Here is a 15,943-nt window from a genome sequence, read left to right as displayed (position 1 = left end):
ATATCAAGAACTCACAAAGCATAGCAACAAACTACCAAACAATCCAATTAAACAATAAGATTATTAATAGACTCTTCTTTCAAAAAGACATATACATAGCCAACAGATATATGAAAAGATGCCCATCCTTTAGGCCTGACCTGTGGTGGCGCAGTGGATAAAGCGTCGACCTGGAAATGCTGAGGTCGCCGGTTCAAAACCCTGGGCTTGCCTGGTCGGGGCGCATATGGGAGTTGATGCTTCCTGCTCCTCCCCCCTTCTCTCTCTGTCTCTCTCTCCTCTCTCTCCCTTTCTGTCTCTCTCTCTCCTTCTCTCTCCTCTCTAAAAATGAATAAATAAATAAAAATTAAACCAGGTAGGCCTCCTGATTCCCAGTTTAGGGTTTAAAAAAAAAAAAAAAAAAAAGAAAAGATGCCCATCCTCAAAAGATCTTAAGTGAAAATCAAAACTTCACTGAGATAACACTACAAATTAGTTAGATGAAATCATATCAAGACATGTCATAACAAGTTTTGAAGTGTCTGCTGAGGAAATGAATTCTCATTTGCATGTGAAAGGCAACTCGTACTGCCAGTATGTAAGATAGTACAGTTATTTTGTAAAAAATGTAAGACTAGACCTATCATGTTATTCAGCAATCTCTCAACTGGGCATTTAGCCCATTAACTTCAAAACAGTGGTACATAAAGACATATGCATTCACATGTTCAATGCAGAGTTACTCAGACAGGCCAAGAGAGGGTATCTACCATAGTGTTCATCCATAGATGAATGGATGAAAAAGATGTGTTACATATACACAGTGGAATACTACTCTGCCATGAAAAATGATGAATTATTGGCATTTACAACATAGATGAAACTTGAGAACATTTCACTGAGAGACATATGTAAATCAGCATAAGCTAAGAATGATATGATTTCACAAATAGGTAACTTATAAAACTGAGACTCTTAGAAATAGTTTAAGTTATGTGGTGATCAAGTTCTGAAAGAGGAGGATGACATAAAGATGGATAAATACACAGTGACAGAATATGATTTGATTTTAGGTAATGTGTAATGACATATTCAACAGTTTATATGCTATAGAGGTGTTTGCTTAAAACCTATGTATATATATTGATCAATGTCATACTTTCATTTAGTTTTATGATAAAATATTTGAAAATATATTTGTAATGAAGACAATTTTTCTGATTTAACTCTTAGTACTTAAGCTGTACCATACTAAATAGTTATCATGTAACTAACAAAATGCAAAAGTAGATACCATGTATTTATCACTTCTGTAATTCACAATATATTTCACTTAATATTAAAGTAATTTGTTCCTTCAACTGACTGGAGTATTTCAGTAATTACTCTAATGTTGTTGTTCAGGGCAGCTTTTAAAATTAGAGCCCTATTTAACACTAAAATTCTTCTTAAGCAAGTACTTAGCCAGGCTTAATGCAACACCTTTTCCTCTTCCACTGTGAAGATGTAGTGAAAATGATCAATATTCTCTCTTTAATGTCTATTTGTCCTTCATTTTGAAATGCAACAAAATTTAACTTTAGTCAGAGAAATGGCCCTGACAATCAGATGAGTTTAAATCTCAATAAGTGTTTATAAAAGCCTAGCTACAGGCCCCACATTGGGCACTACCTTCTGATAGGCAGTCTTCTGAGAGACGAGATGCCCTGCCCAAAGGCAAGGCAAACCAGAGGGAGACGGGGGGACTGCTTTGCTTGAAGCAAAGACCTGCATGGCCGCACCAGGCAGGAACCTTCGAACCAGCACAGGCTTCCTCTGGACAGTTGAGCCAGGAGATAAACAATTTGGAGGAACAGTGGTGACATTCCAAGACATACAAAAAAATATTACTTTGTACCTATAGAGGAAGTGGTGTCACCTACTTTTTCAAAGATCCCTACTAAAATATAAATACATTTCTCCACCACTCTCTGGAGTTAACTTGGCATTTGGGTTGATTTGAATGAGCTTGCACCCAAGCATTTGAAGAAAATAATCTTTTAAAATACACCAGCCTTGTGTTTTCAGTTTGGGTATCTCCAGTACTCACCCATTGTCCCGAGAAGGAGTATAGCCTGTCAGCAATTTCATATGGGATTAGTCAATCCACAACTGCCTGACTTTCAAGGTCAGACCTAGTCATGATTATATTGACCTGCCTGTTGCCAAGAGAAAGTGAAAGGGGGCTTTCCCCTTCCAAAGATTTAAACATATAAACATCTTCTATGCATTTTCTTTCACCTTTGGCCAAATAATTTTTTTTTCATTTTTGAAGAGTTAGTTAGCTCTAAACTGCTTATTAAAAATACATAAAAATTTTGTAATGATGAAAATCATCTATTATCTTTATTATATGCGGCTTAAGTGTCTGTTTGTCGCCGATAGCTTATTGGTTGCTTGCGTAACTGTACTGGCCAATGGGGTGAAGTTGCCACAGCTGAACGCAAATTGAGCGGGTCAGGGGGAAGGTGAACATTTGTTTGCATTGGCAATCATCTGCTTTTGAAACAATTTAAGGCTGAACGCAAATTGAGCATGTCAGGGGGAAGGTGAACATTTGTTTGCATTGGCAATCATCTGTTTTACATAAAAACTACGTCTTAACGTAATTTCTTTTAAGAATGCCTCCTAGAAAATACAGCACTGAAGAGGAGAGAAAAGGAGCTAAAGCTGCACAAAAACGGCTTTCTCGACAAAAAGAAACCACTGAGCAGAGAAAGACAAGGCTTGCTTCAGTCGCAGAGCAAATGCGTCTTTCTCGGCAAAATGAGACTGATGAGCATAGAGAAACTAGAGAAACAAGGCTTGCCTCAGATGCAAGACAAAAAAGCCTGTCTCGACAAAATGAGTCCCTTGAACAAAGGCAGGAGAGAAATGCACAAAAACGACAGAGTAATGCTGACCGAAACACAAAAAAGATTAAAACAGTTTCAAACGGAGAAACTTTAATTTTTGAGCATTCCTCTGGTGACATGAATATTAAATGTGAACACTGTCAGTCCTTAAACTTCAAGTTAGAAACTAATCGATTTGACCATGGCAAGAAAGGATTTTCTCAATGTTGCAAGTACGGAAACATTGTAGTTCCACTAATTGAGAATTATCCACCACTCTTGAATAAATTATTGACTAATCATCATTATTATTTAAATCACCTTTATTTATTGAGCTAGCGGTGGCTCTTAAGAAATGTACTGCCAGTGGTTTCCTTCATTCCACTCTACTTTAAGCAATTAAGCAAGTAGAAGGGGGAAACCCTGTGGGGCACTAAGCAAAGGGGCGTCCTCGCTGCCTGCCCTGGGTAATTCAGTTTGAATTAGCAGACACCTTTGCACAAATCATTTTAATTACAATTTATAATATCTAGAACAGCGGTCATTTCGTATGACCGCCGGGCTTTCTAGTAGTAAATAACCTGACATTGAGATAAGACATCATTTTACTCCTAAACTGACGATGTCCTACGTTCAATAAAACCAGAATTGTGAACATGTATGTTTATTGTTCAGCAAGAGAGTTGCAGGCATGTTGCTATTTACCCACAAACAGTTTAATTGTAGCCATTCTGCTTCATCTGGAAGTTCTATAAGTCAGTTATAGTAACTGTTGTCTGTATAGAGAAAGTGTTTTCAGAGTTGACCTTGAAAAAGATGTAGAAGATGTATCAGCCAGCATTGATGTTGTGATATTTTGGTTGCCTACTTCTTGCAGGGTAGTAGGAAGGGCACTGTTGGCTGGTAAGATTGCATATCAATTTATAAAGGTAGAAGGCAGAACCATCCCTTGCTGACTTCTCTGTTGTAAAGAAATCACTTGACTCTGAAAAGTAGAACTTGTGGTTGTGGTTGTAATGAAATTCACAATGTGGGCAGGATCTTGCATGTAGACACTAAGAGACAGTCCAGGAACACTAGTCAACTGATTTGAAATAACATATTCATCCATTACCTTTTGTTCTGAAGTTTGACATAAAGTGAGTGGTGGAGGAGACACGTCACCTCTAACTGGAGCTGTTGTCTTAGCAATTATCAGGCTAGTAGCAGGATTTACTATTAGAGGCATACTTAAGTTTGAGCAGTGTGAAAATACACTTTCAGAACTTGTTTCAGAAATGAAAATAGATTTACGATTATCCACAGGAACCTCTGCTCCAAAGTGCTCCTGTTTGAAATCCAAAACTGAAGAAGATGATGTCGAAACCTTTTTAATCCCAATTCTTCTTTTTATTTGTACTAGAAGTTGGGGACATCTACGTTTAAAATTAGGGTTCTGATAAAACTGTAACTGAAACCAAAAATCAAAATTATTTACTGATATTTTAAAACAAGGGTCAAGACTCTAACAAACCTAGTCCATTAGATATTAATTTGCTTTTATCACTCAAAGTTAGTGTTAGTAAATAATACATGCATACCCTTAATATAGTTTAAATAAAGTTACAGGACACTGACATTCAATTATGTTTCTCAAAAAATGTTCTGGGTTTAACAGTAAATTTAAATGCCACTTCAAATGAGTTCAGGAACTTTATTTAAACAAAGCTTATTGGTAAGATACTCACAAGAAAAATTTCTTATTCCCTTACAATTTTATGATGTTTTCCTAATTTTAACAATTTATATTTATCACTGTTTAATAAAATTTCAAAGCTTGTTTTAGTTGTTATATATATGAAAATACCAGTATGCAAAATAAAATTTAACTGTGCCCTGTAAACATGTAATTAAAATTTTCTGAATACCTTGCTTAAAACAGAGACTTTTTTTTCTTCCTCCAGAAACTCAGCTAAAGATGCAGATCTTGAAATATTTTTCCGTATTTTACGAAAGCCATAAAGGTTAAGTTGTCTCACCAAACTCTTCATATTCTTAGTTCCAAATATTTTGAAAGGGGCCTCTTTCTCCAAACATTCTTTCTTAAAGACTTCTTCATTAATCACTATAGAAGTTCCATTCTCATCCCACCAAATAGACTTAAATTGATCGCTTTGAACTATTTTCCACAGTTTTCTGGGAAATGTCATAGCAAGATACTCATTCTGTACTTTTGGTTCGGAGGGACAAACTGTGTAACGTTGTCTTTTTATTAAGGGTCCATCACATAAAGCCTGAAAGGCACTTTTTTCAATCAAGGATCTCAAGAATAAATCAGAGTATATGTCATCACACAAGGCAGTATTAATGGCGGTTTCTGAATCAGTACATCCATTTTGAGAAGAATCCTCTTGAGTTCCTGAAGAAACATGTGCCATCTCAAATCAATTCTTCTGTGGCTGTTCTGATCTCACTATTTTGAATATGGCAGCTTCTAAGAACATTCATACCATCACAATGTTTGTCAATTTGAGAAGCTGTGACATCACATAAAGAAGTTTCTTAGCAATGAGAAGTAACATTCACCCAGGGTTTTATTCTCACTCTAAAATGTTTCATCAGTTAAATATATAATATATAGGTCAGATGCATTCAAAATCATCAAAAGTAAGAGCTGCAAATTCTCATAGGTATAGAAATTTATTTAGGGATCTGAATAAATCACCTCTTATTTTCTTATCTTCTTATCATTTTTGGATTTTATTCTTACTTTTCCTTTATTTTTATTAATTTTTTTTCATTGTGGTAACATGGATTCAAGTGTCTTACTCAATATAACTCCCTCACTTCCCATCATCATATCCCCCATTATACACCTTTGGCCTTTTTTTTCTAACTCCTTATTTTCTTCCCTCTCAGATTTCCAGATCTGTTATCAGTATCTATGTGTTGTGTGTATTTAATTTTACTAATCCCTTCACCTTCCCTGATCTAATCTTCTGAATTCTCTTCCATGTGACAGCTATTCTTCTCTTCCATGTCACTGTGCTTCTACCTCTATTTTATTCCTCAGTTCACTCAGGTTTCCCAGGAGACCTGAGCTACACCTCCCCCTTTTGGTAGGGAGAATGCGCCCCACCCACGGGGAGTATCAGGGCAGACCACACCTTCCGGTTCTCAGAGGTCACCCCCACTGCATTCCTGTAGACTTACCATACAGAATAAAAGAGGCCTAGAGGCCCTGGCCAGTTGGCTCAGTGGTAGAGCGTCGGCCTGGTGTGCAGAAGTCCCGGGTTCGATTCCCAGCCAGGGCACACAGGAGAAGCGCCCATCTGCTTCTCCACCCCTCCCCCTCTCCTTCCTCTCTGTCTCTCTCTTCCCCTCCCGCAGCGAGGCTCCATTGGAGCAAAGATGGCCCGGGCGCTGCGGATGGCTCCTTGGCCTCTGTCCCAGGCGCTAGAGTGGCTCTGGTCGCAACAGAGCGACGCCCCCTGGTGGGCAGAGCGTCGCCCCCTGGTGGGCGTGCCGGGTGGATCCCAGTCGGGCACATGCGGGAGTCTGTCTGACTGTCTATCCCTGTTTCCAGCTTCAGAAAAATACAAAAAAAAAATTTTTTTTTTTTAAAAAAAGAGGCCTAGATATAATTTCAACTGGGGACAACAAGCAAGATGCTCACTACCCCCCACCCCGGAAATTAAGACTTTTATGCAGCTCACCTTTTTAGAAAAAATTAAAATCCTATCAACCAGCAGAGGCTGAGGTATTAAGCCCTGAAGGAGGGGCCACATTTCATGTACCAACCTCAGCTGTTCTACTCCAACAAGCTTATAAACCGCAAAAAGAAAAAGTGGGAAGACAGAGAAATGTAATCCAAATGAACCAACAAGAGAAATCCCCAGAAAAAGAGTTCAATGAGATGGAAGTAACCAAATTACTGGATGCAGAGTTTAAAATACTGATTGTTAGGATGCTTAAGGATCCTAGAGCTACAATAGATGGACATAATGTGCACCTAAATAAAGAAATTGCAAGCATCTAAAATGAAACTGAAATAATAAAAAAGAATCAATCAGAAATGACAGTTACAATATCAGTAATGAAGATACACTAGAAGGAATCAACAGCAGGCTGGATGAAGGAGAGGATCGAATTAGCAACTTAGAGGACAAGATAAATGAAAACACAGAAACAGAGCAGCAAAAAGAAAACGGGCTCAAAAATCTGAGAAAACGGTAAGAGAACTCTGTGACAATATAAAGAGAAATAACATCCACATCATAGGGGTTCCTGAAGGAGAAGAGAAAGTACAAGAGATAGAGAACGTGCTTAAAGAAATCATAGCTGAATATTTTCCTAAATTGATGAAGGAAAAAGTCACACAACTTCAAGAAGCACGGAGAGTCCCACTAAGAGGAACCCAGAGAGGTCTAAATCAAGACACATCATAATTAAAATACCAAAGTTAAGAGATAAAGAAAAAATACTAACAGCTTTAAAAGAAAAGAAGTAAATTACTTTATACAGAAGCCCCCATAAGGATGACATCTGACTTTTCTATAGAAACACCTGAAGCTAGAAGGGAATGGCAAGAAATATTCAAAGTAATTCAAAACAAGAGCCTACAACCAAGACTTCTTTCTCCAGCAAGATTATCGTTTAAAATTGAAGGAGAAATAAAAAAGTTCCCAGACAAAAAAATAACTCAAGGAACTCATTACAACTAAAGCATTACTGCAGGAAATGTTAAGGGGCTTGCTGTAAAAAGAGCAAAGGAAAAAAAAACTGAGAAAAAAAGAATTATAAAAGAAATCGAGAATAAAATGGCAATAAACAACTCCATATCAATAATAACATTAAATGTAAATGGATTAAACGCTCCAATCAAAAGACAAAAACTCAAGTTAACAACTTAACCCTACACCTAAAAGAACATGGATAAGAAAACAGTACCTGTACATATGCTGTCTACAAGAGACCCACCTCAAAACAAAAGATACACAGAGACTGAGAATAATGAGTTGGAAAAAATATTTCATGCAAACAGAAAAAAAAAGCTGGGGTAACAATACTAATATCTGACAGAATAAACTTTAAAACAAAGGCTATAGTAAGAGATTAAGAAGGTCACTACAGCCTGACCAGGCGGTGACGCAGTGGATAGAGCATCGGACTGGGACGCGGAGGACCCAGATTGAAGACCCCGAGGTCGCCAGCTTGAGCGTGGGCTCATCTGGTTTGAGCAAAAGCTCACCAGCTTAGACCCAAGGTCGCTGGCTTGAGCAAGGGGTTACTTGGTCTGCTGAAGGCCCACAGTCAAGGCACATATGAGAAAGCTGTCAATGAACAACTAAGGTGTCACAAAAACAAACAAACAAAAAAAAAACCCTGATGATTGATTGATGCTTCTCATCTCTTTCCGTTCCTGTCTGCTGTCTGTCCCTATCTATCCCTCTCTCTGACTCTCTGTAAAAAAAAAAAAAAAAAAAGAAGGTCACTACAGTCTGGCCTGTAATGGAGCAGTGGATAAAGCATCAACCTGGAACACTGAGGTGGCCGGTTCAAAACAGATTTTGATGTACAAGAAGGGCGAGATCAACAGCAATACTATATAAAAGTAGGGGATTTTAATACCCCACTAACATCAATGGATAGAACCTCCAAACAGAAAATTAAAGAAACAGAGGCCTTAAATGACACACTAGACCAGGGGTCCCCAAACTTTTTACACAGGGGGCCAGTTCACTGTCCCTAGACCACTGGAGGGCCAGACTATATTAAAAAAAAAAAAAATGAACAAATCCCTATGCACACTGCACATATCTTTTTTTTTTTTTTTTTTTTTTTTTTTTTAGTTTATTCATTTTTAGAGAGAAGAGAGAGGAGAGCGAGAGACAGGGGGGAGGAGCTAGAAGCATCAACTCCCATATGTGCCTTGACCAGGCAAGCCCAGGGTTTTGAACCGGCGACCTCAGCATTTCCAGGTTGATGCTTTATCCACTGCGCCACCACAGGTCAGGCTCATATCTTATTTTAAAGTAAAAAAAAAAAAAAAAAAAAAAGGGAACAAATACAATATTTAAAATAAAGAACAAGTAAATTTAAATCAACAAACTTACCAGTATTTCAATGGGAACTATGCTCCTCTCACTGACCACCAATGAAAGAGGTACACCTTCTGGAAGTGTAGCAGAGGCCGGATAAATGGCCTCAGGGGGCCACATGCGGCCCGCAGGCCGTAGTTTGGGGACCCCTGCACTAGGGGCACACAGGAGAAGCACCCATCTGCTTCTCCACCCCTCTCCCTCTCCTTCCTCTCTGTCTCTCTCTTCCCCTCCCGCAGCCAAGGCTCCACTGGAGCAAAGTTGGCCCGGGCGCTGGGGATGGCTCCATGGCCTCTGCCTCAGGCGCTAGAATGGCTCTGGTCACAACAGAGCAACGCCCCAGATGGGCAGAGCATCGCCCCCTGGTGGGCATGCCAGGTGGATCCCGGTCGGGCGCATGCAGGAGTCTGTCTGACTGCCTCCCCGTTTCCAACTTCAGAAAAATACAAAAAAAAAAAAAAGAAAGAAAAAAATCTAAATACAAGATATTTACACAGTTTCAAAGTATCCTCCCATAGATACTTAACAGGTACAAAGGCAAAAATAATTTTATAGTGATGAAACCAATTTATGCAAATAAACTTACTATAGCAATAGTAAATTTATCCAATAACTGGATAAATTGACATCATATTCCTCCTGATGGTATACTAAGAGTTATTCCTGTGATATTCTTGCCCAAATATAAGTCAAGTATAGCTTGACTCTACTCATTAGAAAAACCAACCCAAACTGAGGAACACTTCTATAAATGATTAGCCCAGTGTTTCCCAACGTGGGGCCCACGCTCCACAGGGGGGCAATTCGATAGTTAAGGGGGGCAATTTGAAAATGGACTCTACATGACTTTAACTCTTTTGCCCTGGGCCATTTAAATGAAATGCTAGATATCGGTGCCAAATTTAACAAAAAATGCAATTCTTAAATAATTGCGATAAATAATTATTAAGTATAATTTTGTTTGACGAGACCAAAATATCAACTGGGTGATTGGCGTTGTCAAGTAAACTTCGTCCTGGGTTCACCGCAGAGCGTGCCGTCTGCCGCGGGGAACCCCGGACGTTTTAAAAACTCGCTAAACAACGCAGTTATTCTCACCTAATTGGCCCATCGCAACTTCTGTAGTGTTTCACATCATTCAGTTGGTGTTAATTTGAAATAAGTGTCAGTCAAAACTGTTGTAAAAGCTCATTGATTTAATAAATATACATATATATATTGTATAGATATAATTGGTAAGTATTTGATTTTATTTTTATCAATATTAAACTCTTTATTAAGTACTTCTTGCATCGGGGCTAGAAAGCAATAATATTTTATAAATATTATTGGGGCTATAATAGTGCATGCACGACAATTTTAATTTTAGAAGCATAACTTTCCAGAAAATTTTGTCAAGTGGAAAAAATATAGATACCTTTTGATTTGCAGTGGTAGTGTAGTAAATGTGTTATATACATTTAAATAAATATGAATTTTTAGTATACGTTTACTCTATGTCACATTAAAATATTTTAACACATATTTTAATATTAGTTTTTAACTGATCTTATTTTTATTATAGCCCATAGTAAAATGAGTGGTGCAAGCAAGAAAAAAACTCGTCAATATTCGGAGGAATATTTAAAATTTGGGTTCATACCCGCTGTTCATGATGAGCGGATTCCTTTTTGTCTTTTATGCCAGCAATGCTTGACCAACGAATCAATGAAACGAGGTCGTCTGGAGGCGCATTTGAAGGCGAAACATAGTGCTCATATTAATTCAGATTTGAGTTACTTTAAAACTTTAAAGAAAATTTTTGAAAAAAGAACAACATTAAAGTCTCTATTTACTGCTCATACTTCAACTAATAATCGTGTTCTTGAGGCTAGTTATCAAATTTCTTTATTCATTGCTAAAACTGGAGAAAATCACACTATAGGAGAGAAGTTAATAAAACCGTCAATATCAGCATTTCTTAAAATGGTTCTTGAAAAAGATGACAAAGATGTAAAAGCTATGCCACTCAGTAACAATTCTGTTAGCAGAAGAATAGACGAAATGAGTGAGGATACTGAAAAACAACTTAGTGAAAAGCTGAAAACAAGAAAATTCTCCTTGCAAATGGATGAATCAACTTTGAGAGACAGTGAGGCAGTATTGATAACTTACGTAAGATATATTGATAAAGGACATTTTGCTGAAGAAATGTTGTTCTGTAAAAGATTAGAAAGCACCACTACCTCCAAAGGTATATATAAAAAGCTAAAAAACTACTTAGATGTCAATGATATACCAATGAAAAATAGAACATCTTGTGCTGCAGATGGTGCTCCCAATATGATGGGCAAGAAAAATGGCTGCTTAAAATTTATGAAAGATGCGAATCCAGAAATGATTCTTGTGCATTGTTTTATTCATAGGGAAAACTTGGTAGCTAAAAACATCTCACCTGTTCTGAATGAAGTATTACATACAGTAATAAAGTGTGTTAATGCTATTAAAGCTAGTGCCAAATGTGAGCGTCTTTTCAAGCTATTTTGTGAAGAACAAAATGAAGACCATGTGAGACTTTTACTTCATACTGAAGTAAGATGGCTATCTAAAGGAAACTGTTTGAAAAGATTTATGGAACTGTTTGATACTCTTAGTGATTTTTTAAGCGACAAACCTGAAATGAAGTATCTGTTAACAATAGATGGTAAAGCATTTGTGAGTTATTTAGCCGATATCTTTGAAAAACTAAATATATTAAATAAGCAACTTCAAGGAACAAATAAAACTCTTGTCAATGCAAAAGCAAAGATATTTGGTTTCATTACCAAAATTGAGTTATGTCAGAAACATATTAACAACAAAAACTTTAAACAGTTTCATTGGCTCCAAAAATGTGAAGTAACTGATACCGCTTTACTTGTTATTGTCAATCATTTGAATATTCTATTGGCTGATTTAAAAGAAAGATTTTCTGATTTAAAACAAATTGATTTCCCAACATGGATGATGCCGCCAATGTTAGTGGATTTGTCTGATATATCAAATATGCAGTACCAAGAAGAACTCGCAGAAATGCAAAATGATGAGTCAGTTAAAGCTTTATTTAATATCAAAGGAGCGATGGCATGGCTTTGTGAGGAAACAGAAATCAAATACCCAAATTCAACCAAATGTGCAAGAAAACTATTGCTACCGTTTCCATCTTCATTTTTAGTTGAATGTGGATTTAGTGCTATAAATGATTTACTGGTAAAAAAAAGAAATCAGCTGGATATAACACAACGTGGAGACTTGAGACTAAAGCTAACCAAATTGGAACCTAATATAAAATCTCTGTGCAGCAAGCATCAAGCGCAAGGATCACACTAAATTAAAATAATAAATTAATATAGAAAAATCTGTATTAAAATTATTTGGAATTTAAATTTGTTTTTCATTATATGTTTTGAAATTTTACTTACAGTGTTTTGTTAATAATTTCATAGTGATTTCTTCCTAGAACCTATCATTTATGTTTATTAAGTGAACAAATCAATTTTTTAATGTTAAAAATTATGTATGTTACATAGGGGTGGACATAAAAATTTTAGAAAGGTTAAGGTGAGGCATAGCACAAAAAAGGTTGGGAAACATTGGATTAGCCCGTACTCTTTCAGAATATTAAAATTAGGCACAAAAGACAAGAAAGACTAAGAAGTTACTCCAGATTAAAGGTGACTAAAGGGACACAACAACTAAATACAACAGAGAATCATGGACTAGCAGGCATGAAAATAACATTAATCTTGGACATGTCCATCAGAGCTCTTGAGTGACCAAATTAATTGTCAGTGAGAAGTAATATTTTGAAAGGAAGCTTTTTCTTTTAGCGAGTCTTAAGAGTGGGCTTAAAATACTCAGTAAATCATGTTGTCATTCAGGCTTTCTTTTCCATTTATAGAACACAAGCAGAGTACATTTAGCATAATTCTTAATGGCCCTAGGATTTGGTAAATGAGCATTGGCTTCAAATTAAAGTCACCAACTACATTAGCCCCTAACAAGAGAGTCTGCCAGTCCTTTGAAGCCAAAAATTGATTTCTCTCTAGCTATAAAAGATTCTTCTTCCAATGTAAGTCTATTCTGTCTACACTGAAAACCTGTTAAATGTAGCCACCCTTGGCCCTGGCCGGTTTGCTCAATGGTAAAGTATTGGCCCACATGAGCATCAGCCCAGCATGTGGATGTCCCAGGTTCAATTCCCGGTCAGGGCACACAGGAGAGGTGACCATCTGCTCCTCCACCCCTCCCCCTTCTCTATCTCTCTCTCACTTCCAGTCCTGCAGCCATGGCTTGATTGCTTCAAGTGAGTTGGCCCTGGGTGCTGAGGATGGTTCCGTGGCCTCCACCTCAGGCCCTAAAAATAGCTCAGTTGCAAGTAACAGAGCAACCACACCAGATGGGCAGAGCATTGCCCCATAGGGGCTTGCCAAGAGTCTGTTTCTCTGCCTCCCCTCCTCTCAATAAAAAAAAAAAAAGTGTAGCCACCCTCATTTAATTATCTTAGCTAGATCTGGATAACTTGTAACTTCTCTATCAGCACCTGCTGCTTCATCCTGGAGGTGGCTTCTTCCCTTAAACCTGCTAGCTTCAAATTTTTCTTCTGCAGATTCCTGTCTCTCAGCCTTCACAGAATTGAAGACAGGGCTTTGCTCTGGATTAGGCTTTGGCTTAAGGGAACATTGTGGCTGGTTTGTTCTTCTGTCCAGACCACTAACTCTGTCCATATCTCCTTTGCATTCACAACTTGGTTAACTGTCACGAGTCCAAGTTTTTGGCCTACTGCGGTTTTCAACACGCTTTCATCACTAAGCTTAATCATTTCTAGTTTTTGATGTAAAGTGAGTGTTTCACTTGAACACTCAGAGAACATCATAGGGTTAGTAACTGACCTAATTTCAATATTGTTGTCTCACAGAATAAATAGGAAGGCCCAAGGAGAGGGGGAGACAGTAGAACAGCTGGTCAGTAAAGCAGCTGGAACACATACATTTATGGATTAAGTTCAATGTCTTATATGGGTGTAGTTTATGGCACCCAAAACAATTTCAACAGTAGCATCAAAGATCACCAATCACAGGTCACAACAAAGATAACAATAACAAAAAAGTTTGAAATATAGCATGAATTACCAAATGTGACACAGACACAGTGAGCAAATGCTTTTGAAAAATGGAGCCTACAGACTTGCTCAACACAGGGTTGCTACACACCTTCAATTTGTAAAAAACACAGTATTTGCAAAGCTCAATAAAACAAAGTATGCCTATAGGTCCTTTGACATAGATTAAGCAAGCATCACAATAAGTGATAAACAGTGTTCATACATTGCTGATGGGAGTATAAACCTGTAGTAAACTCTGCAGAAAACAATTCATTACTACCCATCAAAATGACAAACGCGCATACCCTGACACCAGTATCTTGCTCCAACGTATTTATCCTATGGATATAGTCTCACATATATGTTTATAATATATAGATATTCATTATAGCTTTTTTTGTAATAACAGAAAATGCCAAGGAACCTAAATATCCAAAAATAAGGCCTTGGTTAAGTACATTTGGCAAATCCATACAACAGAGTATTTTTTGTTTTGTTTTGTTTTTTAACAGGGACAGAGAGTCGGAGAGAAAGACAGACAGGAACAGAGAGAGATGAGCAGCATCAATCAGCAGTTTTTCGTTATGACACCTTAGTTGTTCATTGATTGCTTTCTCATATGTGCCTTGACTGCAGGCCTTCAGCAGACCGAGTAACCCCTTGCTCGAGCCAGCAACCTTGGGTCCAAGCTGGTAAGCTTTTTGCTCAAGCCAGATGAGCCCTTGCTCAAGCTGATGACCTCAGGGTTTCAAACCTGGGTTCTCTGCATCCCAGTCCAACGCTCTATCCACTGCGCCACCACCCAGTCAGGCTACAAGAGTATTATATAATTTTTTTTTTTTTTAATTTTTAGTGAGAGGAGGGGAGCCAGAGACAGACTCCGGCATGCACCCCAACCACGATCCACTGGCAAGACCACTAGGGGGCAATGCTCTGCCCATCTGGGGCCCTTGCTCCATTGCAACTGGAGCCATTTTTTGCGCCCAAAGTGGAGGCCATGTACCCATCCTCAGCACCCAGGGCCACTCATTCTAATCGAGCCATGACTGCAGGGGGAGAAGAGAGAGAGAGAGAGAGAGAGAGAGAGAGAAGGGGGAGGGGTGGAGAAGCTGATGGGAACTTCTCCTGTGTGCCTGGACCGGGAATCGAACCTGGAACTTCCATATGCCGGGCCAATGCTTTACCACTGAGCAAACTGGCCAGGGCCTATAATTTTTAAATAGAGATAGTTCTAAATGTACCGACAAAAAGATTTCAATGATAGACTGTTACAGTAAAAATGCATAGTATAGGAAATGCAGCAAAGGAATAATCATTTGTATGGGGAAAATATATTCAGTATAAATGTCTCCAAATGTACAGAATACCTCAAAAATACTCAAAATACTGATAACTAGTTACCTGTGGGGAAAAAAACTAGATGGCTAGGGATCAGGGGAGAGGGTCTTCTTAATATATTATTCATGACTTCCTGAACATTTTACCATATACATTCATTACCTATTTTTTCTTTAAAAAAAAAAAGTTACAAGGGACTGTATATTGTAAGATTCTATTCATATGAAATGTTCAAAACAAGCAAAACCAGAGACAGAAAGCAGCTTAGTGGTTACCAGTGCTGGGAAGAGAGTGGGAAAGAGGGAGCTGACAGCTAACTGTCCCAGGTTTCCCTTCAGTGTGAAGAAAATGTTCTCGAACCAGATAGTAGTAATGGTTCCACAACACTGTAAATGTGCTAAATGTCACTGGATTGTACACTTTAAAATAAAATAAAATAAAATGGTTAAAATAGTGAATTTTATGTTATGGATATTTTATTACAATAAAAAAATCAAACATTTTAAGTTAAATATAAATTCAAAAATTCAAAAATTACATTAATTTGATAA

The 15,943-nt window shown here is 37.7% G+C and overlaps 2 protein-coding genes across 4 annotated transcripts in view; both read right to left on the bottom strand.

The window, feature by feature from the left end:
* The window catches only part of RAD54B (RAD54 homolog B), a 146,297-nt gene that overhangs the window by 107,841 nt on the left and 22,513 nt on the right, over positions 1–15,943 (bottom strand). The gene's annotated exons all lie outside the window — the stretch shown is intronic.
* Positions 3,769–5,269, bottom strand: LOC136328578 (heat shock transcription factor, Y-linked-like). Its single transcript, XM_066264705.1, has 2 exons — positions 4,760–5,269; positions 3,769–4,302 (listed from the first exon to the last, which is right to left on the bottom strand). Exons 1-2 carry the CDS (start codon positions 5,267–5,269, stop codon positions 3,769–3,771), a joined length of 1,044 nt encoding a protein of 347 aa, XP_066120802.1.

This window comes from Saccopteryx bilineata, chromosome 3 (assembly GCF_036850765.1).
Source record: "Saccopteryx bilineata isolate mSacBil1 chromosome 3, mSacBil1_pri_phased_curated, whole genome shotgun sequence".
NCBI classification, from domain to species: domain Eukaryota; kingdom Metazoa; phylum Chordata; class Mammalia; order Chiroptera; family Emballonuridae; genus Saccopteryx; species Saccopteryx bilineata.
The sequence above is the reverse complement of the archived record's forward strand: the minus strand, read 5'-3'. Positions and strand labels throughout refer to the sequence as shown.

Excerpts from the sequence above, each read along its gene's own strand:
- LOC136328578 (XM_066264705.1), bottom strand. The coding sequence starts at position 5,269 with ATGGCACATGTTTCTTCAGGAACTCAAGAGGATTCTTCTCAAAATGGA. Across the intron at positions 4,303-4,759 it reads AAGTCTCTGTTTTAAGCAAG|TTACAGTTTTATCAGAACCC; the intron begins GTATTCAGAAAA and ends TTTTGGTTTCAG.